Source organism: Hyperoodon ampullatus, assembly GCF_949752795.1.
Source record: "Hyperoodon ampullatus genome assembly, chromosome: X".
NCBI classification, from domain to species: domain Eukaryota; kingdom Metazoa; phylum Chordata; class Mammalia; order Artiodactyla; family Ziphiidae; genus Hyperoodon; species Hyperoodon ampullatus.
This window is the reverse complement of record NC_136913.1, coordinates 61,503,971-61,530,497: the sequence shown is the minus strand read 5'-3', so window position 1 is coordinate 61,530,497 and position 26,527 is coordinate 61,503,971. Positions and strand designations below refer to the sequence as shown.

Sequence of the window (26,527 nt, the reverse complement as noted above, 5' to 3'; positions counted from 1 at the left end):
GTTAATGTAAAAGAAATGCAGGCTCTTTTGTTATTTCCATGGTTCCTTTTTAAAACCCTTTTTCTCTTCCCCCTTTTCTACTCAAGCTTAGTAACTCAACCTTGCTTGCTGAACTCAGGGCTTAGGTACTGGGGTTATCAGGGGTTTCGTAGTCTTTTGAAAATTGTGCAATAATTCGCCGAGCTAGTGGGTTAGTGGTCTTCAGCAGTTCAGCTGCTGAGGGGCGGGACCTTGGAGTTGCCTTGCTTCCCTTCTTCTGTAGCAAGGCCTTGAAATCATCATTTCTGCCAGCATCTAGGCTGGCACTGCCGCTTGACCCTGCAGAGGCAGCCAACTCACTGATGGGAGACTCAGCCGTGTTCCTTATTGGTGAGTGGGAGGTTGGTCTGCTGCCACCAGCAAAGGCCTCACCGGTCTCCTTCCAGCCAAGCAGCTTTCTTTTGGACCTAAATGAGAGAAAGTTTGCTTTGAGTGAATTCATGCGGCAGACATTTCCTAATGCTTCATATAACTTCACGAATGCCAGTGACACAATCTGGGAACTTCTATGCAACAGCCTTGTGAGCAGTTGTACTTACCAGCTTTCTCTCTCTCCACTAAGTCCTCAGAGTCCCTTGTCTGGCCCCCTGTCCCTACACTCCTTTCAATGCCCACAGCTAGAGTCACTTGGCCTATGCCTGCAGGCTCAGTCCTGCCCAGGTTCTGGTACCAAGGAAGAATTTAAGGAGTCAAAGCTAGTAGCTCAATGACTCTGAATCAAGACAGCCCACGAGCTGATCCTGTTCTGAACTGGTGCTCCAACTCCGATAACTGGGCTCTTTCACGTTTCCTCATCATGGAGCCCGTGCCTTGTGCTTCTGTCCAATAACTGGGTCCCCGTCTGGTCCCCCTTTGCCTAAGCTCCTGCTTTGATGCTCGGCCTGGTGCCCCACTTCACTTCTTGATGAGATTTTTTGGTACAAGGAATTCTGTGAAGGGTTAAATGTCTCTGACTCTAGGCAAAGCTGTGAGAAAGCAGATGGAGCCACAATAGGCCATGGGGTTGCTAGGAGACGAGGGGCCTCTCACTCTGCACCTGGTCCTCCCTTCCCCGCCCGCCTCTCTTCCACTTCACCCAAAGATGTCAGTGAATTGGAGGTGGTGAGGCCCTGGACTGGGTTCACTACGTGGGTATCTGAACTTAGTCTCCAGTTTCCATTCTAAGCATTCTGCTTAGAGGTAGCAGTTTTTCTTCTGATATAAGAAGGAGAGGCGATTATAATAGGAATTTAGGAAATTGGTCCAGACCTGTGGATCACAGTAAATAAATCTTCAGTTGTTCGTGAAGCCACAAACACATCATCATCATCTTCCGCAATCCATTCGGCTGTTTTATCACTGATTACACTTTTTTCTTCGGTGCTTGGTTCCATCGAGCTCCCTAGGCATAAGAACCAGAAGGAATGACTTTGACCACAATTGTTAGGACAAAGCACATTCTCATATGTATTTCATGTGATGTTCAAAGCAACTCTGGGAGGGCAGCAGGGCAGAGACTTGCTGTCTCCATTTTGCAGAGGAACAAAATGTTCCTAAGGTTAGCGATTTGGCCAACAAAACATGGAGGGAGTGATGAAGATCAGCCTGGGTTCCTGTTCTCTCATGCCTTTTCCATTACAACAGGTTGCCTGAGCATTCTCTCGTTTTAAATGCATCATTTTTAAAGCTCAAGGAGCTGAGAGCAATCTAAAGCAATGGCTCAACCAGTGGGTGGGAGTGGGACCTATCTGAATCTCAGAGGGAGCCTGTGGAGTTTGAGGAAGCAGATTCTAAAATTACCTGTGGCTTTGATTTGTTTGCTTGTTTTAGTCACAATGATTTAACTTACGTTGAAAGTCCAAATCAGCTTAAGGAAGGCCATAAGATTTTGATGTTTGGTGTTAAGGGTTTCAAAAAGGATGAGAAACATGGATGAACCTAGAGGACATTATGCTAAGTGAAATAAGCCAGTCACCAAAAGACAAATACTGTATGATTCCACTTATATGAGGTCCCTAGAGGAGTCAAATTCATAGAGACAGAAAGTAGAAGAGTGGTTGCCAGGGGCTGGTGGGAGAGGGTGATGGGGAGTTATTGTTGACTGGGTACAGACTTCAGTTGTGCAAGATGAAGACAGTTCTGGAGATGGACGGTGGTGATAGTTGCACAACATTGTGAATGTGCTTAACACCTACTGAACTGTACACTTAAAAATGGTTCAGATGGGGCTTCCCTGGTGGCGCAGTGGTTGAGAGTCCGCCTGCCGATGCAGGGGACACGGGTTCATGCCCTGGTCCTGGAAGATCCCACATGCAGCGGAGCGGCTGGCCCCGTGAGCCATGGCCGCTGAGCCTGCGCGTCCGGAGCCTGTGCTCCGCAACGGGGGAGGCCACAACAGTGAGAGGCCCGCGTACGGCAAAAAAAAAATGGTTAAGATGGGCTTCCCTGGTGGCGCAGTGGTTGAGAGTCCGCCTGCTGATGCAGGGGACACGAGTTCGTGCCCCAGTCCAGGAAGATCCCACATGCCGCGGAGCAGCTGGGCCCGTGAGCCATGGCCACTGAGCCTGCGCGTCCGGAGCCTGTGCTCCACAACGGGAGAGGCCACAACAGTGAGAGGCCCGCGTATCGCAAAAAAAAAAAAAAATGGTTAAGATGGTAAATTTTACGTTATATGTATTTTACCACAATTAAAACAGAGAGACAAGAAAAACCCCCAAAAGGATGAGAAACATTTTCTAGCCTGGTCTTAAGGTTCCAGGAAGAGCAAGGCTCAAACCATCCAAGAAAATGAGCCCCCTTCCCTCTAGAAAACACTAAGAGAAGCTGCTGCTGGTAACATATTCCACTGCTTGAAGCCTTCCAGCCTGCCATGGCGCTTGAACTCAGGCTGGGAAGGTACTGAGTCCCGCGCATGAAACTAAATTCAGTGTGGCTGGTGAAAAGTGCCGTGTGGTGACGTGGAGAGACAGTGCCTAGGGCAGGAGATGCCTGCCTGAGGAGGAAGATAAGCTCCTAAGGTCCTAGGGTGCTAAGACCTAGTTTGATTTCATTAGCTCAGCACTGGCGGTTTCAGAGTAGTCTGGCCCAGACTGGGCCTTGGAGATCCACCCCTGGGTTGGTCCCGATCCCAAGGGCAGTGAGATGGATTTAGAGTAACTCAAACCCTCAAGAGGTGTACCCTACTGATTTGGTCGCCCTGGGATCAGGATCATTATCTGGGGGCATTTGCTTCTGCCTCTGGCACTCTGTCCTCACCCTCACCTCTCCTGGGATTGAAAGGAAAAGCCAGCAGACACTTTACTAACCCAGAGGGCTTGCCTCCCTTTCACTGTCAGCTTGTGGTGTGGAGGTTGTCCTTGTACCAGCCGATGGCAGGTGGTCGCTAGTTGGGTGACACTTGGCATCTTCCTCCAGGGTGATGATGGGGCTGAGGGGCAGCCTTGGTTCAGCCGTGTAGGCCTCCATTTGAGTTGTAGGTGAGGTGAGAGGCAGGTATAGCACGCTGGGCTTTTTTGGTACAGGAGGTGGAATCTTGCCTTTCTTTTTCTCAGCTTCTTCTTGGCTCTGGAGGCTAATTCTTTCAGGTAGGGCTCTCCCCTTGGGGCCCTCATCCTCCGTACTTCCCTGGGGAGGTTGCTGTGTTCCTGAGAAGAAAGCACCAGAGGAACTGGAAAAAGGCGTGAAAACAAGAGATGAGGGTGCTGTTGACTCCCCCAGGGTTCTGCCCTCAGGGAAGCTGGAGGACTTTGGTTTCCGCACCACGGTGTATATATCTTGAGGGAGTGGCCTCATATGTTGAATTGAGGTCTTGGGGGTCATAGCCAAGGTAGGTGAAGTTAGTGGGTACTCCTCGGGGACAGCTGGTGGCTTGTGGACCAAGCTTGGAGGCCTTCGGGCCAGTGGGGGCTTCTCGGCTATGGGAGGTTTTGCCTTTCTCTCTGGCAAGGTGAAGACTTCGGCTCCTGACTCCTCAGCATAGTCAGGGCTCTCAATGTCATCTTCCGGTTCAGACTTGCTGACCGACCTCAGGCGAACAGAACGTAAGTCAGACTGAGTAACCATGGGCATGATTGGCTGGTTGGGGCTAGTTTTCTGGGCCAGCTTGGCCCCAAAATTTGTATCCGAGTGATGCCGGCTCACCTTGGTTTTGGTTCGGATGGAGATACTCATCCCAGACAGGTCCAGGTTGGTTGAAGAGGTCAACGGTAGGTCAAATGATAGCCGTGACTTGGACATTTTCTCCACTGGTGATGTTGGGGGTAGTGATGACTTCCTCTCTGGTACCACTGGACGCACCCGGACACTGCTGCTTGGAGGGGGCAAGTGGCCCAGGGTCAAGGACATGGAGACAGTGGGTGTTGGTGTCTCTGACTGGCTGGAGTATCCACTGGAGGGTGACATCAGCCCAGTGGGCCTTCCTGGGGAGGATACCTCCCTGGCCTCCACCTCGATGGAAAGCTGGGAAGGCGTTGTGGCTCTGGAGGTGGAAGGGGAGGCGAGAGACTCTGAGCTGCCCTGAACTTGGGTGCACTCAATGACTGTGGTGCCAGTGGCAGTGCTGGAGCTGGACAAGGATTGGTAGGTGTCACCAGACTTCCAGTCAGTAAGATACCAGTGGTGGGCGAATTGTGTACCTTCTGGGTCTTTGAAGGTTGGCACAGCTGGGTGACCCTGAGTATCTGGGTGGGATGAGTGATGTCCTTGGTGTTCCAAGGAGAGGCAAAGGCTCCTGGGCCTCTGGTCCTTGGGTAGCGCTGACCCACCGTCTGGCAAGAGGACTGGTTCATCTTTGACCAGCGAGACACTGCGAGTCGGAGGGGAAGGCTTCTTCTTGGCCTTCTTGAGTGAGATGCTCTTGGACCTCTGCCTTCTTTGCTGGGCCTCCTGTTGGGCGCTAAGGGAGGCAATGTTGTCAGCACTGTTACTGCCCTCAGAACTTGTACTGGCATAAGGCAGGGCACAGGCTTCACTGGCCTTCTGCTCCTCGTCATTGTCCACATCCGTGGTGCCTGTGTCTGTGGGTACAGACAGTGACCGCTCCCGGAACCTGCTGGCCCCACCTGGGCCTGTCTCCAGCCTTGAGGTATCACCAGTCAGGAGGCCAATCTTGGAGGGTCGTTCTGATACGTGCCTTCGTTGAGTAGAATGCTCAGAGTAGCCAGCAGACCCACTGCATCCTGCTGGGGTATCACGAGTGACAAAGAAGGTAGCAGCCTCCTTAGGAACCAGAGGTGGCAATGTGTGCAGAGAGATCCAAGAATTCCCAGAGGAAGGACTTTTTCCATTTTCATTGTCTTGACTGCTCTGAGCAGTGGCACTTGGAGTCACGTAGGTAAAAGCATCTCCCTTCCAGGAAGGGGAGAACGTTGATTCTGTTGGTCCATTGCAAGAACTGGGGACGCTGTACACCATCCCCATGCTCTCCATGCCAGGGACTTTTGTGCCACCACGTGCCTGGAGAGGTTCTTCCAGATCACTAGAAGGATTTCTCAGTACTGGTGAGGTGAGATTTGGTAACTGAGCTTCCTGACTGATGGCAACTCTTCCATGAACACCTCCTGGAACTGAATGGCTGGGCTTGATGTCTGAGGTGGTAGAGCGGGCCACGCTGCCTGTGGGGCTGTTGCTGTGACCTGGGGGAGGTAAACACAGAATGTTAGTGGTGCAGCCAGAGATCCCCCAGCAGCAGCTGTCACTAAAGAGACGGGAGCACCAAAGTTTTGCCAAGAAACATTTGCCAACAGCTTGGTCAGAATTCCTTGGTTCTTCCTTTCCATAGATGAGGATACTGGGGACGTTGGGTCCTTGCCCATCACCACACAGTGAGTCACAGGGCGCCCTTGAATTGTCCAGATGGCTGCCAAAGACTTTCCAGCTTTGAATATGCCTTTCAGAGCTGAAGTGGCACGTGGGACTACCATGGGTTTTTTCCAGGCTTTCACCCCAGGCTCATGAAACGACCACAGACCTCAGCGTTCACCTCCTCTGAGATGAGAGCAGAGGCTTTCAAACTGATAAAGGACAGCAGTGTGAACTTCAGCTCCAGCAGTGCATTGGGAGTATGCCACAGCTGGAAAGTTCAGAGTCTGGTTGCATTTTTGACACCTTTCACTTTTTAACTTGGCAATAGGAAAAAGTGAGAATAACCTACAGATGTGAGGGAACCATTCAGATGTTGAAAATCCCCAAATATTTTCTCATATACACAACAATTATATCATGATGATGTTATATGATGATGATGATGACAACGATGACGACTACTCTTATGATAATTTATAATAACAGCCACCATTTGCTGAACACATACTATGTACCAGGCACATGGTAGGAAAATTACATACAATAACTCTGATCCTCAGGAACATTCCACCGGGTTGGAATCATCATCCCCAATTTACAGATGAAGAAGCTGAGGCTCAGAGAGGTTAGGAAACTTGGCTAAGGCCTCACAGTAAGTGGAGAGGCCAGAATTTGTATCCATATCTCTCTGGTCTATGCTCTTTGGATGGCCTTCATTTAATGGCAGTAATGGTTTTGTGAAGATGGCACTTGTAGCGATGATTCCCCCTCTTAGGCATCTATCTGCCTAAATTCGACATACATAGTTATATTCCACTTATAATAGGAAACAATAACATAACGAATTTATTAGCCTGGGAGACCTGCTCTCCATATTCGGTTGCTGCCCTAGACAAAAGGTCCTTGGTTATCCTTAATTACTATATTGGCTTTTTCAGGACATCCAAAGTCCCTCCCCCCCCCCCAATCATTCCCGTTCCCTGTCACAGCAATACCACTTGGGTTGCAGAAATGGTGAGAGTGAGCAAGGGGAAGGGTTTGGGGGATCAGCTATGGTGGGGTCACCTTGGTCTCGCTGAGAATAGTTAGAGAATCCAATAATGGTCCGCCTCCGCCTCAGGGTGGACTTGGGGTTCACGGCTGTCTCTGTGTTAAACAACGAGTGTCGCAAACTTGCATGTTTATCAAACTGCTGCCCTGTAGCCAAAATAAAGACACTTGGGTGCATCCTGATTTCTGTTTACAGTATGGTAGAAACTGGCCTGAGGTTGAGAGAAGGGATGATGGCAGTAGCGATGAGCATGAATAGCATCCAGGCAGGTGACCCTTCTTCCCCATCCCCCCCAACTTGGCCCCGGGCACCCGCAGCTCCAAAGCACGCATGCTGGCTTTCAGAGGTCCACCCAGGGTCACCTGTGAGTCTTAGGTGGCCGAGAGCCATGGTTTTCAACCCTGGCTACATATCGAAATAAACTGGGCAGCTTTTCAAACTCTAATAACTAGACCCCACCTCAGAACACTTAATACTCTGGGAATAGGGCCCAGATAGAAGCATTTTCTCAAACTCCCCAGGTGATTGATTGTTCAGATGTACAGCCCGGGGTGAGAACCACTGGAGTGGAGAGACATGTTGAGACTAGATATTGCTTGATTGCAATCTTTTCTCAGGGAAAAGCCTTTATTCAGGCCGACGAAGACAGTGTCTCCAAGAAGCTGCGCCATCCCTCCCCACTATCCAGGAAGCAGTCTGATGGTCTGCCCTCCAGCCACATGATCACATTTGATCAAAGTTCGCCCCTGCGTGGTGATTGAGATCTGTTTTTCTCAAAGCACCCGCTCAGTCTTTGCTCCTATGGAATTGCTAGGGCGGGGGCAGGGCGGGGGCAGTGGGGTGAGGTTTGCTGCTCCCCTGCACTGTCTTCATTCAGCGACTGGCTAACCAAACCCTCCCCTCTCAGCCCCATGGCCACATAGGTACCCCCCTCCACAGAAAGTGGCTCTGTGGGCAAAACACAGGGCCAGCCTCATTGAGAGTAGGGTAGAAGTTCAAAAACAAAGCACCCACCATCACACTTTGTGAGTTTCTCCTCTCAGCCCTCACACCTCTTAGTACATCTCCCTAGGCTCTGGGCTCTACTTCCTGTCTCTAATTTCCTGAGATGACACCAGTGGTGCTGGATTACCCCATATCCAGGGAGCATCACCACCTGTGGCCAGAGCTGTCCTCATCATCTTCACCAACTTTTTCCAGCACACCACGGGCTGGCACTGGCTCACAGGGTGCCTCTGGTCCCCTTGGGTTAGGAGGTCTTGATTTCATCAGGCCGTTGGCCCTATCTCCTTCTGAAATGGCTGACCCTCTTCCTCTTCCACTTACAGCCGGTTAAGTGTGGAGAATGAATTAATAATGGGCATGGTACAGGGTGCCACATGTCCCCAGAGACATAGCCAGCTGAGCTGCGTACATTATTTTCCCCATCTCAAGGTAGTACTGGATCCCTCTTTGGTCTCACACAAGTGGAAGAGGCCCACCTCACTAGGAGACTGAGTGATGACTCAAAGTGCCACAAGGCCCTTGGTCTGTACTCTGGGTCTGATCCTCCCATTTACCGCCAGCACTCTGAACCCCACACTTCCCCTGTAACTCCTATCTGTGTGCTCCAAACCCGGCTTCTGGCACAAGAAGTCTTCTTTCCCCAAACCAAACATAACTCATACACTCTAAGTTTCCACAGATGCTCCAAAGAGCACATGAATTCGTAAGGTTTTAGAGTTTTCTGTTAAGAGAGTTTCCTTTGCCATCAAATGGTCTCAGTTAGTGTGGCAGGGCCAGTAGAGAGTGAAGAAAGAGCATGCCTCTGTTCCCGGGCGAGAGCCACGACCTTGACAGTGCAGGGTGAGCCAGTAGCAAAGAAAGTCTCGCTCCCTCCCCCAGCACCCAGTGCATTTGGAGAGGATGATCTGTAGTTGGCATGGAGGAAGCGAACAGAGGCGATGCTAAACAACTCTACCGGAGACATTGATGGGCACGATGTCAGAGTGCGTGGGACAAGGCTGAAGCCATCGCTTCTCCTCTAGGACGGGCAGAGGGAAGGGGCTATTCCAGGCAGCTTGCTTGTCGGCTGTGGTAGGCAGGCTCAGGGAGGGCTCAGGGGCCCTCACACCCTGCATGGTAGTCTCATCCTCGCTCAGCTGCCGTTTTGTGGGCTGTTGGGAAAGAAGGTGATGGGAAGGGTGTGCTCCCGACTGGAGACGAGCCGTGCCCACAGAATGGCTGTCTAGGCAGGGTGGTTGGAGGCTTCATCTGGGAGGCAGGAAAGTGTGGACAGGCTGCCAGGCCGGACGCCTGCCGTGCAGGTCCCATCTCGGCAGGGCCTCAGGATGGCTCTGCTGGTGAGCAGAGATGAGCAGCAGCTTCCAGTGGGTAATGTAAGCAGTTCCAGGTTCCCCGTCAATGGGTGCGGGGCGAGCTCTGCATGCTGGCTCTCCCAGGTGGGGGAGGAGGCAACTCACCATCAGTACAAACTCCAGACGCCTGGCAGACTGGGGCCTTGGGCTGGGAGTGGGCTCAGGGGCCTCATCAGCAGAGCGGAAGGTCTGCCCCAGAAGTCTGGCCTCCGAGTACTGTTCCTCATATTCTTCTGAAAAACAGCACAGTGGATACACACTCTAGGGAGCCACGGCCAAGCGGCGGGCCAGGGAAGGACCATGAGCTGGGGGCTCCTGCTCTAGCTGCCAGGTCTGACTCTCATTGTTTCTTTAGGATAGTTCCCGGCATCTGAGCCATTTGGGAATGGAAAAATGCCTACCTCCTATGAGGAGAAAAGAGAGTCAATGGATTTGAGTTGTGCTGGTTCGGGGACCAAGCCTTTGTCTCCATGGCCCCCACCTTAAGTGCTCAACTCAGGGAAGAGGCTCAGGATGCAGATGCCTTTTGCTACTCTCTGCTGCGAGATTCTCTCTTTGAAGCCCTGCATCCCTTCAGGTTTTCTGCAACCCTACCAGGGACATGACCTGTGTGAAGCACAAAGAAATTTGCGTTGGGAAGTCCAACGTGGAATGCTCCCTTGGATGCTGAGAACTCTTACCTGAGCCTCCGAGGGCTCGGTTCCCTGCACCTTAGTCCCGCTGTGGGGGGCATATCAGGTCCAGGAAGGATAGGGAAGGTGGAGGTAGTGGCGGAGGAGGAAGGAGAAGTTCAGGGGCATCGTTGGGGAATAAGAAGGATGCAGAAGATTTGAATGGGTTTCATTTAAGTGATGAATTCAACGAGTGAAGGAAGTGAGACTAAAGAACAGTCAGGACTCTGCACATTTGAACAGAGATTTGAAGAATCATAGAAACTTGGGGTCAGGAGGGGCCTCGAGGGTTCTCTGGTCCAACATCCCATTCTGGGCTCCGGCTTCCTCAGCATCCCTTCCAGGTGTTTCTTCAGCCTCCACACACACCTGCCTGCAGAGAAGGGGAGAAGCCTTCCTCCCAAGGTGGCTCATTCCATCCAAGGACAGTTGGGGCTTTCAGGCATGTCAGGAAAGTTCTTCCTCATCTTGAGGTACCTTGGCCTCCCCCTAGGTTTCCACCCACGTGTCCTCATTCTGCCCATGGTGGCAACACAGAGCACACTGACTCTTTCTTTCTGCATAGCAGCTCCTCTCTTATCTGAACACAAGGCTCATGGTGTCCCTTAGAATCTTGCTTCTCTAAGCTTGCCACTGCCCTGGCAGGGAGGTGGGGTCATGGCCGTTGTTCAGTTGGGTGGCCCCTCTGCAGTTTTCTGTTCTCCGTAAAAGTTACTCTTTGTTGGTATGGATAAATGACAGCTAATAAGACCTCTTTTCACTTTTAATGTTCACTCAGCAAATGTCCTCTTGGGGATCCAGCCCTGTGCCAGGTGTTTCTGGAAACCGGAGAGTAGTAAGAGACGTGATCCTTTACATTCAGAAGCCCAGTCTGGTTAGGTGGACAAAATATATACCTGGGACTAGTAGATGAATGAGTCAATGAATGAACAAATGAAAGACAAATCAGTTCGGAACTATACGAGTCCCCTTGAGCTGGGTGGTACAAAGGGCCTCGTATGAGTGCTTAGGGAGGGAATGATGCAAAGTGCAGAACTAGTGTTAAAGGTCTTTTTGGATGCGGCAAGAACAGAACTTGGAAGAAAGTGTAAGGATTGGAGTGGGGAAGAGGGAGGAAGGGCTTTTAGGCTTGGAAAAGAGGCCCGAATGGGAGAGTGAGTGCCTGGAGGGTGTAAGGAGCTTGTGACTAGCACTGGGGTTTTATTTGTCTTATTTTCTCGAGATCTAACTTACCTACAGTGAAGTGCACAAATCTTAAGTGTGCAGCTCAGTGAATTCTGACATATGCATGCCCCTTGTAACTGCCATCCAGATATTTGTAGCACCCCAGTAGTCTCTCTCATAGCACTGAGTTTTAATCCTATTGCCACTTACACTGGATAAATCCCTCTGGTCAGTGTGTATGTTCTTCACATTGTAAGGTCCTATGGGGGACCACAATTGTTTTTTTTCTTTTACATTAATTTTAATATTGCGTCTAGATCATCCTGTGTTCCAAAGGACACAGACCGGGAGTTGATGTTGCATCTTATCTGGGTCTCTCCAGCTGCAAGATACTCTTGCTAATCAGTTTATGGACACCCTATTTTTAATTCTCACAAAATGCCATGTGGGGAAGTGGAATCCCCATTTTAAAGATGACTGACTGGGCTTCCCTGGTGGCGCAGTGGTTGACAGTCCACCTGCCGATGCAGGGGACACGGGTTCGTGCCCCGGTCTGGGAAGATCCCACGTGCCGCGGAGCGGCTGGGCCCGTGAGCCATGGCCGCTGAGCCTGCGCGTCCGGAGCCTGTGCTCTACAACGGGAGAGGCCACAACAGTGAGAGGCCCGCGTACCGCAAAAAAAAAGAAAAAAAAAAGTAAAGATGACTGACTAATCTGAAGCTCAGAGAGGTTGGGTAATCTGCATAATGTCACACAGCTAGTTAGGTGTGGGATTCAAGTTAGATTCTGGCTCTGTCTGATTTGAAAGTCTCGGTTTTCTCATTCTGCCTGGTGCAGGCAATCTGACTGCTCAGGCATTATGGCTGGGCTGTTTCTCTGGGTTGTGTGGACCCAGCTTTGTGTACAAGGTGCTCGTTAGTATACTTCAAAGACATGGGGTTGGGAATTGGGGAGGAGGTGAGCTCTGAGTGCTGTGTATTGGGCTTACTTTGGTGAGGCAGGAGCGACCCAGGAGATATGTGGACAAGGTTATTGCAAGAGCAGAGTGAGTGAAGCCCAGAGTGGGAGACCCTGCAGATGCCTCCTTTGTCTTTGGGCGCCGGGATTCCAAAGACTTGGGTGATGTTGCAAGAGAAGGCCTGAGGGTATGTGGGCCCACACTGCGGGAGCCTCTCATCCAGCGCTCTTTGTAAATGACTTGACCCATGGCCCTGCCTCGGCCTCTGTCCCTTTTCCCCAGAGACTACTGAACTGAAAAAAACGAGGGAGGGGGACCAGAGGGTGTAAACAGCCGTAGAATTAGGGCTTTTGGAGTCAGTAGTCCGGAAGGTGAAAGATGGAAAGAGTGTGTTTTGTTTCTCAATAGGTTTTCTACTATTCTCTCTCTTTATTTCGCGAGTCCCTGTCCTCTTTCTTCGTCGCCTCCCTCCAGACGCTATGCATCTGTCCCGTGGGCTCCGGCCGCAGCCCCCCTCCCTCTCAGTACCTTGCAACAGGCTCTGGAGATTGAGCTGCGCCTCGCGAAGCAGCTCCTCTACACTCGGGGGCCTGCCCGAGGAGAGGAACACGTTCACTGGCTGTCGCCATGACGACCTCGAGTGGGCAGTCGCTGTCGCATTTTCCCGACCCGAGTTAGCTGCAGCTAGGGAAGGAGAGAGGCAGTGAGAGGCGCCGCCGGCGAACGGGGGGGCGGGGGCGGCGCGCGGCGGCCAGTGGGCGCCCGCGGTTCCCCAAGACCCGCCCCGGCCGGGGGTGAGGGGGCGGCGCGGGCCACACTTAAAAGGCGGGGATGCGCCAGCCGCACGAGTTTTCCTCGACAGATCGTGCCGCAGTCCGTTCTCTCCTTCGCCATCAGCCTCCGCCCGCCCGATCTTCGCCTCGCTGCCTCGCCGCCCGCCTCCTCCGCCCGGCGCCTCCCGGCTCCCGCCGCCGCCCGCCCTTTGCGCTCCCCGGGACGAGGTAACGCGCCCTGGGCCGAGCCGCCGGGCCCTTGCCCCGGTGGGTGTGGCTCGGCCTCCCGCGCGCCCTGCCGCCGCCCGCGGCTCCTCTAGCGGCCCCCAGCTCCCCATCCCATCCCCGCCCGCAGCCCCAGGCGCCCAGGCTAGTCCTGATGTCCGAGGCGGCCGGGAATCTCAGTAGTCTCCGCATGGCGAACGTGGCCCTGCGAGAAGAATTAAATGCCCTTCGCGGGGAGAATGCCAATCTGGGCCTTCAGCTCGGCAGAGCCCTGGCCGAGGTCAATTCCTTGCGGGGCAATGTCTCGAGCTACATGCGTTGGCCGGTGCCCGTGGTGCCCGTCCTTTCCGAGGAGAACTTTGAGTTCCCGCTCAGTGAGATTGACGCCGTTCCTGAGGGAGAGCTGCCCTTCCTGTGCTGGCCTCCCCCGCGCGCCGAGCCCGAGTACGCCCCAGACGAACTGTTGATTAGCGTGATCCAGGATTGCGGCACCTCCGGCGGGCCCACCGACCCACCCCCGCTGCCCAGCCCGCCCCCGCCCCCGCCGGCGCTGCCCCCACCCTCGGCCAAGGAGCTGCCCCCGCAGCCTCCTCTGCCGCCGCTGGAGCGGCCCGAGATAGAACCCTTCTCGGGCGACCCAGTCTACCTGGCTGAATTCCTGATGCAGCTAGAGACTTTCATAGCCGACCATGAGGATCATTTCCCCGGGGGCGCTGAGCGGGTGTCCTTTCTGATCTCCTTTTTCGCTGGTGAAGCCAAGGACTGGGCTGTCTCAGTCACCCAGGAAGGGAGCCCCCTGCATGCCAACTTCCCGCGCTTCCTGGATGAAATCCGTAAGGAATTCTGTGGCCCCATCCCCCCAAGCGTGGCAAAAAAAGCCATCCGCAAGCTCAAGCAGGGAGACTGTACCCTGGGCAGCTATGCAGATGCTTTTCAGTTCCTGGCTCAATTCTTGTCTTGGGATGACTGCCGCCTTCAAAACCAATTCCTCAAAGGCCTGTCAGAATTCTTCCGCAAGGAGCTCTTATGGTCAACTGAAATGGCCGACCTGGACGAGCTGATTCTCGAGTGCGTGGAGATAGAAAGAAAAGTGCGTGTCCCCAAGCCAATGCCACTCCCTGGGGTTCGCAATATTTTCTTCCCTTTTGCAGCAGACCGTAATCTTGAAGGTGAAGAGGGAGAAGAGTGCCACAGTGGGGATGAAGATGAAGAGGCATGCAGGCGCAGGCTCCAGGACAAGGACCAGGGGAGGCGCGTGAGAGCTATTCAGCAAGAGACCAGGGGGGAGGAGGGGGAGAAGAGGGAGGAAGAGATGAGGAAGAAGGAGCTGAAACAAAAAGGGGAGGAGGACGAGCAGGAGGAAGAAGAAGAGGAGGAGGAAGAAGAGGAGGAGGAAGAAGAGGAGGAGGAAGCAGAGGAGGAAGAGGAGGAGGGGATGAGGAAGAAGAGGAAGAAGGAGGAGGAAGATCAGAATAAGGACGAGAAAGACGATGAACATGAGGGTGGCCGCCAGGAACCGGAGCAGGAGCTCGAGCAGGAGCCAGAACAGGAGCAAGAGACAGAGGATGAGACCCAAGATGATGACCTGGATGAGCTGATGGAGATAGAGCCCACCTACGCCAATGCTTCATCCCAGACTTCTGGCTACTATCATGAAAATTTCCTAGATGTGTCACCTCCCATCATACAGCCCAGCAGACGGAGGAACCAGAATCGAGTCCCACTTTTGGAGGGCCTTCCAGGTACCAATTCACCATTCTACAGTTCGCCGCCACTGATTCGCCGGGCAGGTCGCCTGGGGCAACGCCAAATACGACGCCGTCCCCCCGTGCTATTCCGCCTCACTCCGAGGCAGGGGGGCCACCGGGCTGCGCGGGGCCGCATTCGCGTGTGAGAGCCAGGGCGAGCTGCCCCCCCCCACGCGAACACACCCTTCCACTGCGTCCCCTGCCCCTGCTTTCGCTGCCACACCCGCCCCATTGACTGACCAGTACTTAAGGGAGTTCCAAACTTGCGGAACCCGAAGAAGACCTGGAGAACTCCAGACCTTCCTGCGACCGTGACCGGGGAGTGACACCCGGGCAGGGAGGGCTCAGCAATAGCTGCCCTCTTGGTGTGCACTCTGCTCAGTCCTGCCACGAGCTAGAGAGCAGGTGTCTGGGCCTGTTCCTGTAAATGAACTGGTCACCCTCTTGTATTTCCCCTCTAGTTGTTCCCAGCGCTCACCTCTCCTGCGTTTATTCACGCCGTGTTCTATGGTTTAATCCTCTGACGAGCTAACCAGGACTTCACCCAGTGCCTCACTGCTCTGCCCCAGTGAGTGAAAGGACAGGCTCCACTGAACTCTTAAAGCCACTGAGGCCACTTACTAGGTATAATCAGTGGAGAGCAAATGCTATCAAGAAACGTTCCTGGGAGCCTACACTTGCTTCGGGTCACCCCTCCAGCAGGAGGGCCCCGAAGAACCCCCTCCATCTAGCCCAGTGAGAGTATGCAAAACCACGTGTCCAGTGGACCACCCAGCTGAGACCTGACCTTGACTGACTGAGCAAGCTGGTTCCACCTTCCCACAGACTACAGGCTCAGGGCCTCAGGGCTCTCCAGATCTGGGACCCTCTCCTCTTACTACATTACCCTCCTGGGCATCCCCAGTGGACAGAGCCCAATGTTCCATGCCCTACCCTTTTCCTTGACATTGCCTAGAGGGTACGCAGTTGGGTGGGGGAGCCGGAGGAGGAGAAAGCAGCAGCAACAACTCAGTTTGACCTTGTAAAGAGTGACTCTTTCCTTAGGGACGGTGGTCTCCTCCCCCAGCCAGGCCTTGGACTGCAGTCTCCAGCCAAAGGTCTTGGCAGAAGATTTGCCATCCTTGGGGTTCCAGAGGTGGCCTAATTGGCCTTTCCTTCCCAGACTGCCAGAGAGAGAGGCCCAAGGCCTGCTCTTCAACTCCAACTTAAAGGACTCCTTATTTCTGAGAGTAGAGAGGAAGGTCCTCTCTACAGAGACTTCACCCACCGCAGCCTTGCTGTCGGGATGACCTTGTGTCTCTCACATTCGGGGCAAGCCATGGCCTGGCGCTGGGCATCGAGTAGGCGGTGAGGCCTAAGCGGTTGACTGCCTCCTAGTAACTCCTGGGGCTTCTGGGTCCTAACCTAGGGGCCCTCAGAGAGACCTGCTGCCTGTCTTGGGTCCAGAAAACACTGCTTCTGCAGTGAAAAATACACACTATGTCACTCTGGCCACAGAATGCCAGTCAGATCCACTGCTGGCCTGAACTGCCCTCCACACTGGGCTTCCTGCACAGGGCCTGGCAGCCGGGCAAGTGCAGCCGAAGTGTCTGCGGCCAAAGGGAGGAAAACATAGTAAATTAAGCCTCTGTTCCTCACTGGAGTCTGATAGGTAACCTCAGCCCAGCCTTAGGATTTTGAGCCCAGAGGCAAGAGGAAGGAGCTGGAGGAAGAGGAGTCATGGAGAAACCCAGGCCTCGGCTGGTTTCTGGTGAGGTCTCTGTTCATCAGTGGGAGGTAAGAAGCCCTTCTGTTGCTCACACATTTCTCAGCCTGGGGATCGGTGGAGTCAAGTTCCTATAACCTGTTGTTATCTTTTAAAAAGGCTACTCCCCTCCTCCAAAGAGAAAAGTAACACATAATCATTATAGAAAAATTGGCAAATAGAGAAAACGATAAGAACCCCAAAGTCCCAAACATTCAGAATCCCACCACACAGACGCAAGCACTGTTAACACTTTCTTTCTAATGTGTTCTCACTGCGTCTTTTCAAAGCCAAGATCATCCCGCGAGCTCTCGATCAGCAGGATTTAAAATGGCTGCCACCTATGCAGTCACACAGACTGAATCATTTATTTAAGAATTCTCCTAATGTGTTGGACATGTCAACTGCCTGGTTTCCCCCATCCCCACCAGTGCAGGAGTAAATAACCCTGTAAAGAAAAGTGTGTCTGTTTTTCAGCTATTTCCTCAGGAGAGAGTTCCAGAAGGGGAACCGCTGTTCTTCAAGGCCGTGGACCCTGTTTGCTGATGGTCGACACGCTGGCCCTGCTGCCCACGTGCCTGCCGGAGAAGTGCAAAGGACGGGTGCCTTGCACGCCCATCTCCAGGGACCCCTCAGCACAGGCCCTGCCTGTTCCCATGGTGCTTCTCATCCTGAGCCCGTGTAGCCTCAGCCGGGGAAAGGGCAGATGAGCAGTGAGCTGGTTTCTGGCCCTCTGGTGGCAAGGGGGCTTGGGCTCCCTTTGACCCTCTTCCCCCCTTTTCCCAGGTCTTCAGTATTGTGATGTAACAGCCACGAGGGCTGTAAGAGGAACTATGGGCTTTGGGCGCTTTCTTGGGTTGAAAGAGGGGTGGGTGGGGATGAGGGGATGCATGCAGGGGTATGAAGGCAGCCCACGGATTCCCAGAGACCCGGGAAGAAGTCGTTTGAAACCAGCGTGTTATCGTATATTGTTGCATTACTGTGTTGTGAAGATGAGAAATCGTTCTGTATGCTAAAGCTTTCTCCTCAATAAAAAAGATATAGGGTGTGTAAAGACTGTGTCTCTCTGGGTTACTGAGCGAGCACAGAAGCCCACCTAGGAGGCATTAGGTACTTACCAGGCACTTCGCCTGGATCAACCCTAGCCTGAAGCCTTGAAGTCCTTCGATGAGGAAACTAAGGGCTTGTGGATGGCAGAAGTTGTCAGGAGGGAAGTGGAGGGACTAGGTATCTTGAAAAACAGCATTAGTTCTCCACTAATATAAAGATATAAAGGTATGAGTGGTCTAGCCCTACCCTACCATCCTATAACAGTGCTGACCCCTGGCCCCCAAACACCCCCACCCCCGCACACCCCCCCACACACAGGACTTTTGAGGGAGGGAGGGGCCCCACGTTGGGGAAGGGGGAGGGCCCTTCCACTTCTTGGCACTAGATGGTGCTATGGGACACCAGTGAGAAAGCTGGTGAAGATTTTTAAATACATCCCTAGAGCAGTCCATGCAGACACCCTCCAGTAAGATTTCACTGCTCCTCACAGATTGTGGGAGCAGAAGAAACTGAATCCCATTCTGGGATTTGCTCAAGTTTCCCAGCCATGAGTTGAAATTTCTTCCCCTGGGACAGTGGGTGAGAACGTTTATGGACTTATACCCCCTCCCAGGTATAAGTGCCGTTCCAGGCACTACACATGCGTTATCTCATTTCATCTCACCCCCATCTTACAGATGAGGAAACAGGCTTAGAGAGGAGAAGTCACTGGCCCAAAGTTTACAGCTGCTAAGTGGCTCTATCACAGCACGGCAGCTGCCCATTCGTCAGCTCCAGGGATGCTTCACCCCTCTCTGCCTCCCCTCCAGTGGCCCTCCTGTTTCCCGGGTCTGCCCTGTCCTGCCCACCTGTCCTCTTGCCCTGCCACCGTACAGGCGTGCAGTGAGGAACGAAGCCAGGCATCAGAGTCGCACTTGCTTTGCCTCTTTATGGGGGAGGGAGGAAACCAGCTTGTTTCTGACTGTGTGCCGGACACTTTCACCACATTTCATTCCCACACTCAGTGAGGCAGGTGTCTTGTTTTAGAGCTGAGGGACCTGAATTTCAGAGATACTAGGTTGCGTGGGGGACTTGGGTCTTTGTGACTCCCAGACCCGTACTCTCTCAACTCTGATACTCCATGCCCTTTCCCAGGAGAGCCCCCTGACGAGCTCAAGCCTCACCCTGGCTGGATTCTGGGTCTTTGCCAAAGCAACCAGGTATGCATCAGGTGCCCTCTCTCTGGAGGCTCCAGAACCAGTCAGTTCTGCCCTGCAGGGAAGGGCCTGCAGAGCAAGCCAGGCCAGTGGCAGGGCTGAGTTTACGGCGATGAGTATGCATGAGTGTGTGGCTGACTGCCCCTTCCGGGGAGGGACAGGGCTGTGGGGCCGTGAGCAGCATCAGTGAGCACTAGGGTTCCCCTTTCTGCTTCAGGGGGTCGGATAAAGTCTCCAGCACCCCCTGGAGTTTCTCACGCCATTGCAGGTAGGGAATAGGTGATCCCAGATTGAGTGTGCGATGGCCCATCAGAGCAGGCGGGGGAAAGTAAGAGCAAGGTCAGCCTTGCCCACCCCTGCAGTGGGGAGCCCTATGAGTATAGGGAAAAAACCCCTGGATTCCAGTCCGGCCCCACCACTGACTGGATTTGGGGCCCTATGTGAGTCCCATTCCTGCTCAGAACACAGTTTCCTCATCCACCTAGTCCCTGGGGCCCAGCACATGGCTGGATACACAGTAGGATCGCAACCCCAGTTTGGTACATAAACTAAGAAGTGAGTGAATAAATGGGCCGCTGGATGGAGACCTAGAGGTAGCTCGCTGAGGGCATCTGCAGATGGCATGAAGCTTGGAGGACTAGGGGATCCCCTCCAAAATGGAATCAGGAGCACCCCCGCGATCTCTCTAACTTGGAAGGATGTACTGAAATGACCTTTACTAGGTGCACTTGTGAGATCTTGCAGTTAAGTTCCGAAAACCATCTGCAGAAGCCCGAGTGGGGAAGATGTGGATGAGAAGAAACTTGTGAAAAAAAATCTGAAAACCTGAGTTGATGGGGGCTCAGGATGAATCAGCAGACTGCCGTGGCTGCCAGAAATGCTAATACCTTCTGGGGCTGCTGCAACAGAGTGAGTGCGAGACCCAGGAGATGGACAGGGCCCACCTGGGATCCTGGCTGCCCAATGGAAGGTGACCAGGTTGCATCTCACAGAAGCCCCTTTGCGTGCCCAAAATAAGAAAATAGAGCAAAAGCCAGGAAGAAGGAAGGAAGGAAAGAGTGGGGGGCAGTAGAAGGGTGACAAGGATGGCAAGAGTCATAAAAACTCTGTCCCCAAGGTATGGAGGAAGGCAGAGAAAAGCTTGCTGCCTGTGAAGCAGGCTTCACTGTTCCTCTCATTCATTTTGTGAGGAAACTGGCAGCTCAAGGTCACTTGCTCCATTTGCAGAGTTTGACTGTGAACTCCAGCGGTGAGACCTCCATAACTCTTAACCTCCACCCTCCACTCACAACCCACGCTGGTAGAATCAGAATGTCCAGGAATTTCTATTTCTAAAAAGCTCCCTAGGCAATTCTAATGACCAGCTCAGCCCAGTGCAGAAAAGAGCATTGGGGACCAACTAGCCCGGGTGATATTTAGCAGCCAGTTTGGTCCTGAGACTTCCCATAGAGCTCCCTGGAGCAGGAACCAGCCTGGAGATCCTGCACTAGCACGCAGTAAGTAATCAAGAAATATTTGTGCAATGATCCCCCAGCATGTACAATGGTCTGGTGTGAGCTCGCCCCTCCGGGACACCTGCTCAGATTGCACCTCCTGAGAGAGGTGTGCCATAGGATCAGTGCAGAAATCTGACTTTGAGAAACCAGGTCCTAAGCCTTAACCCTTGACCGCCAGAACTGACTCCCACGGGGCCTTGGCCCCTCCCAGGGGATGAGGACAGGCATTAACAAGGCAAGAGATTACCCCCAAATGGGGATGGGGGCTCTACCTCCGGCTAGCACTTCCTGCATCCTGCCCAGACTAGGGAAAGCGCGGCAGACCACTTCTCCCCAGGGACTCCACAGACACAGAAACACAAAGCCCAGGGCTCTCGGTTGCCCTGGTAACAGCGGGACCTACTTGGAAGAAAATAGTCTCTGAAAGGCTTAGGAGGGTGGATATTTCCTTTGACAGAGGGCGGGCTCTGACCTGTTCTTCACGGCCCCTGTGCCCTTCCTGCCTGCCACACAGAGGGGTACAGCTGGGGCCCCTCACCTCAGCTACTCTCCCAGGAGGGCAGGGCCAGAAAGTAGGGCCCTGGCTTTTTATTCTGCTCTTGCTGTGCACTGTTAATACGAGAAAGAGGCTAAAATGGAAGGTGTTAGCCTGTGAATTCATGGCGACTCTCCTCTGGCCCAAGGAAGCCTTTCCATCCACAACCAAACTTGAGGAGGGCAAGTGCCCCCAGCAATTGCCGGTTTGGTCCTACCTCCTCCTCACCACTTAGTGCAGACACGTGAGCCAGAGGGAGTGTCACAAGTTCCAGACTCCTCCCCACCCAGTTTAGCACACCCCTCATCTCTCCCCTGGACTGCTGAAGTAGCCTCCCTGCTGGTCTAACCAGCCTCCAGTCTCTACCCCTTCTAATCAATCCACCTTCCACACGCCTGCTTGGAGTGTGGGTGGGCATGGTCCTTTGAAAGCACAAATCTGCTCCTGTTGCTCCCATACAAAAACCCTTCAATGCCTCTCCTTCCTCTATTGGAAGACTTGTGGACTCGGTTCCGGCCTTCCTCACTAGCTGGTTATAAATAAACTACCTATGCCGTCTCCTCTGCCCATGCCAACCTTCTTCCCTCTTCCATTCAGTCCAAACCCCAGACATCCTGAATTACCTTCTTCTTTCCTTACATCCCGGGCCCTTTTATGCCTCTGGCCCTTTGCACACTCTATTCCCTCTGCCTTAAAAATTCATAAGCACTCCTGGCCCCACTCCAACTGGCAATCTCCTCTGCTCCAAGACCACTTCCTCCACGATGCTGCCTTCACTCCCCAGACAAGCTCCTGCCTTTCTGAGTCCCCCAATCACCCCCCTGCCCCTGACCCCAATGCTCCATAAGGCTTGAGCAGAGGCTGGTCCATGACCCCAAATGAGCTTGGTGCTCATTTGTCCCCTTGGCACATGGGGGCTGCACTGGCAGTAGCCTTTGGGAGGAGGACTGGCTTCCTGAGATCTGGCTGAGGGCTGACGGTACGCAAGTGGAACTGGGAGCACCACCCCTCCCCACCCCCCCCCGCCATCAAGTTGGAGGTGTGGACAGTAGGAACAAGTTGGGAAGGGAAAGCAGGAGGGTGCAGAGCTTGTTGTTCATTCCCAACTAAGCCCCCTGTTGATGGTCCCTGTCTCTTTGGGGGGCCCATCACTCCCAATCTGTGATGAGGTGGAGAGCGACATCCGCTGGGCTCGTGAATCCCACAGACCTGGCTTTGAACTCTGGCTCTGCCATTTCCTTGTGTGTACCCTTGGGTCAGTCATTTCACCTCTCTAAGCCCCAGTTTCCTTTTTCTAAAAATGGAGATAATAATAGTAGATATTAGTGAGATAATTGATATCAAATGACAACAACAATAATAATAGCTAATACTTACAAGCACTTACTACTGGTTGGGCACTAAGCGCTTTACACTGATTAACTCATTGAATCATCACTACAACCCTATAAAAGTAGGTAGTGTTATTATTCCCCATTCTGCAGGCTAAGAAACAGCAGGGGAATTTTCACTTGCCTAATGTCACAGCACTAGCATGCTAGTGCTTTCGAGCCCTCCAGTAAGACAGGGAAAGTTCTGTGGAGCAGAAATGAGGCCAGTGGGGCAGGAGAGGGCCAAGATCCAGGGCTGGGGTCTCAATCCCTTTTAGATCATGGGTCCCTCTAGGAGTTTGGTGAAACCTCTGGACTCCTTCTCAGAATAATGTTTTCAGATGCATAAAATATAATGCATAGAATTAAAAAGGAAATGAATCATATTGAAAGAGTTATAAAATACTTTTCAGAAATTTTGATCTAGTTATGTTACTACTTTAATAATGCATTAAGTTACAAGACTGAGCGGCAAGTCTATAGATTAGAAGTTTTGAAGTGATGATGAGCATGAGTAACTTTCTTGAGATACAATAGCTGTAATCTGATACGAAAATATTTGTGATTTCTATTGGGGATAAAGTCACTGTTAATAAAGATACTGTTAATACTATTATGCGGGCTGCCTACGTTCCTAGTTTGAGGAACTGCTAAATTTCTGTTAGAGGTTAGTGGAAAAGGATCAAAAAATTTTCCCGTGCAAGTTCACAGACCCCCCCAATTCTTTCCACCCCCTGGAGGTCCATAGAGCTCAAGTTGAGAAACCCTGCCCTCGGGTGTCAGAGAAAAGACAATAGCTGAACTGTAAGCTCCCAGGAGAAGCTGGGGGCTGGCAGAAAGACAAGTGTGTGGTTTCTCTTTCAAGAACTGTTTACAGAAATCATGAAGTCTGGCAGCTCCCTCTTCCTCTTGGTCCTGAGTCAGCAGCCCAGGGTGGGGCTGAGGCTGTCACACTTGGTTTGAGTTTCAAGCTCACCACACACTCCTCCCTAAGAGTTGATTTGTTGCCACTTCCTTACCAGTGAAATCTTGGTGGGTTTTGCTCCATTTTAAAATTTGGACTTGCTTGCACACACAGATTTCCCATTAGTTTGGAAATAATCTTTAAGCGAACATTTTATTGGCTCGAAGACATTTTCTGAGCTAATGGATGCTTCTGCCCTAGCACCCCAGCCAGGCTTAAGTTTTGCAGAGAGAAGGGGAAAGATCACCAACTGTGCCATGCACCCCAGGACACCAGTCAAAATCGGCAATTATTTCCCAAAATACCAAATGCTTTTTCCTGACTTCCTGGCTTTGCCACCTGTCAGCTGAATCCCTGCCAAGCAGGGCAGCACAGTGTGGGTGCCATGGCCAAGCAGACAAATGGTCAGAACAGCAGTAGGCCTCTGCTCTTCTAACTTGCCTCTGCTCCCATTCAAGACTCAAAAAGCACTGTTCATCAAGACCAGGCCCCAGGCCTACTCACAATGCCTTGCTTGGGGGTCCCAGCTGGCCAGGGTCCGCTGCCTTCTGCTCTTCCCCAGGCACCCATATTTACTCAGAAATGAGCAATACTTGGCTGACGGCTAATGTGCTAAAAGAGCTGCAGCTTAATTTTCAGAGTGAGAGGATGAGATTGTGATAGCTTTATGAGCTATAGCCAGGGGCTAATAGAGAGTCTGGTTCGCAATGAGTCTGCCTCAGTTAGTCGAGGGAAGAGAATAGTATGCTTTGGGGGTTCAGATTGAGAGCTCCACATGCTGGAGTGTGAATAAGACCTATTTTCTTGACTATAAAAGAAATATATGTATGTTCTTAGGTTGGCCAGTGCTCCCAAACATAGGCAGAAAGAGACTGAGGACCAAATGAGAATTCAAAAGAACTTTGATTAGCTAGATTGATCAAGAATAAAAGAGAGAAGAACCCAATTACTTAAATCAGAAATTTAAAAGGGGACATTACAATTAACCTTACAGAAATAAAAAAGATTATAAAGGAATACTATGAACAATTATATGACAGTAAGGTATACAACTTAGATAGAATGCATAAAGTCTTAGAAAGACACAAACTATTGAAAAGACACAAAGAAGAAACAAAAACTCCAAATAAATCTAAGTAAAGAGATTGAGTTAGTAATCAAAACTACTCATAAAGAGAAGCCCAGGGCTTCCCTGGTGGCGCAGTGGTTAAGAATCCGCCTGCCAATGCAGGGGACACGGGTTCGATCCTTGGTCCGGGAGTATCCCACATGCCGCAGAGCAACTAAGCCCATGAGCCACAACTACTGAGCCCGTGCTCTAGAGCCCACGAGCCACAACTACTGAAGCCCGCGAGCCACAACTACTGAAGCCCGTGTGCCTAGAGCCCGTGCTCTGTAACAACAGAAGCCACCTCAATGAGAAGCCCACGCACGGCAATGAAGAGTAGCCCTCCTTGCTCACTGCAACTAGAAAAATCCCGCGTGCAGCAATGAAGACCTAAGGCGGCCAAAAATAAATAAATTAAATAAATAAAATAAATAAATAAATAAGATTGACTTAAAAAAAAAAAAAAAAGAAGAAGAAAGAGGGCTTCCCTGGTGGCGCAGTGGTTGAGAGTCCGCCTGCCGATGCAGGGGACACGGGTTCATGCCCTGGTCTGGGAAGATCCCACATGCCGCGGAGCGGCTGGGCCCGTGAGCCATGGCTGCTGAGCTTGCGTGTCCGGAGCCTGTGCTCCGCAATGGGAGGGGCCACAGCAGTGAGAGGCCCGCGTAACGCAAAAAAAAAAAAAAAAAGAAAGCAAAGCCCAGATACAGATGGCTTCTTTGATGAATTCTATCAAATGATTAAAGAATTAATGTCAATTCTTCACAAACTCTTTCAAAATATAGAAGAAGAGGTAACACTTTTCAACTCATTCCATGAGGCCCATATTACCCTGATACCAAAACTAGACAAAAAACATCACAAGAAAAGAAAACTACAGACCGATATCTCTTATGATTATGGACACAAAAATCCTCAACAAGATACGAGCAAACCAAATCCAGCAACATATAAAAAGGATCATATATCATGGCCAAGTAGGATTTATCCCAGGAAGGCACAGTTGTTTTAACGTCTGAAAATCAATTTATAAAACAGAGTATATGAATGGAATGATAAACAAAAACATAATTATCTCAATAGACACAGAAAAAGGATTTAACAAAATACAACACCCTTTCATAATAATAATAAAAAAACCTCTCAACAAACTAGAAATAGAAAGGAACTTCGTCAACCTAACAAAGGGCATCTGTGAAAAACCCACAAGAACATGACAATAGCGAAATGCTAGAAGCTTTCCCTCTAAGATCAGGAATGGACAAGTGTGTCCCCTCTTGCCACTTCTATTCAACATTGTACTGGAGGTTCTAGCCATTGGTAAGAAAAATAAATAAAAGGCACTGGAAAGATTTGAAAGGAAGAAGTAAACTATATTTACAGATGACATGATCTTGTATTATATATAGAAATCCTAAGGAATCTGGTAAAAAAACTATTTAAATTAATAGATGATTTCAACAAAGTTGTAGGATATGAAATCAATATAAAAATTGTATTGTAATACACTTGTAATGAACAATCTGAAATAAAATTAAGAAAATAATTCCATTTACAATATCATCAAAATAATAAAACACTTAGAATAAATTAAACAAAAGTGGTGCCAGACTTGTACATTGAAAACTTACAGGACATGTTGAAAGAAATTAAAGAAGATTGAAACAAATGGAAAGACATCCTATGTTCATGGATCAAAATACTTAATATTGTAAAGATGGCAATACTCTCCAAAATGATTTATAGATTCAAAGCAATCCCGATAAGAAGCCCTGCTGGATTCTTTGTATTGATAGACATTGACAAGCTGGTCCTAAAATTCATATGGAAATTCCAGGGACCCAGAATGGCCAAAGCAAACTTAAAAAAGAACGAAGTTGGAGGACTCACACTTCCCACCAATTTCAAAACTTTATACAAAGCTACAGTAATTAAAATAATGTGCTGGGACTTCCCTGGTGGCGCAGTGGTTAAGAATCCGCCTGCCGATGCAGGGGACATGAGTTCAAGCCCTGGTCTGGGAAGGTCCCACATGCTGCAGAGCAACTAAGCCCATGCACCACAACTACTGAAGCCCGCGTGTCTAGAGCCCGTGCTCTGCAACAAAAGAAGCCACTGCGATGAGAAGCCTGTGCACTGCAACGAAGAGTAGCCCCCACTCGCTGCAACTAGAGAAAGCCCACACACAGCAACCAAGACCCAACACAGCCAATAAATAAAAAAATAAATAAATTTATATAAAAAAATAACGTGCTGGGCTTCCCTGGTGGCACAGTGGTTGAGAGTCCACCTGCCAA

General features: G+C 51.3%; 2 protein-coding genes across 6 annotated transcripts in view; one reads left to right on the top strand and one right to left on the bottom strand.

The window, feature by feature from the left end:
• Positions 1-121: 121 nt before the first annotated feature.
• The window catches only part of NHSL2 (NHS like 2), a gene marked incomplete at both ends in the record, with an annotated part of 257,736 nt that continues 231,330 nt past the window's right edge, over positions 122-26,527 (bottom strand). For 3 of the 5 annotated variants that reach the window (XM_079727605.1, XM_079727606.1, XM_079727607.1), the window contains 7 exons: positions 122-446; positions 1,288-1,416; positions 3,320-5,651; positions 6,886-7,017; positions 8,832-9,027; positions 9,334-9,461; positions 12,550-12,705. In XM_079727605.1, the coding sequence (XP_079583731.1) occupies positions 122-446; positions 1,288-1,416; positions 3,320-5,651; positions 6,886-7,017; positions 8,832-9,027; positions 9,334-9,461; positions 12,550-12,705 (3,398 nt within the window). Of the gene's footprint in view, positions 447-1,287; positions 1,417-3,319; positions 5,652-6,807; positions 7,018-8,831; positions 9,028-9,333; positions 9,462-12,549; positions 12,706-26,527 lie in introns of all 5 variants that reach the window. The other 2 variants (XM_079727604.1, XM_079727608.1) reach the window with 2 other exon arrangements.
• On the top strand, positions 13,174-14,913 carry RTL5 (retrotransposon Gag like 5; the record flags this gene model as incomplete). Its single annotated transcript, XM_079727609.1, has 1 exon — positions 13,174-14,913. The coding sequence occupies one exon, from the start codon at positions 13,174-13,176 to the stop codon at positions 14,911-14,913; it is 1,740 nt and encodes a 579-aa protein (XP_079583735.1).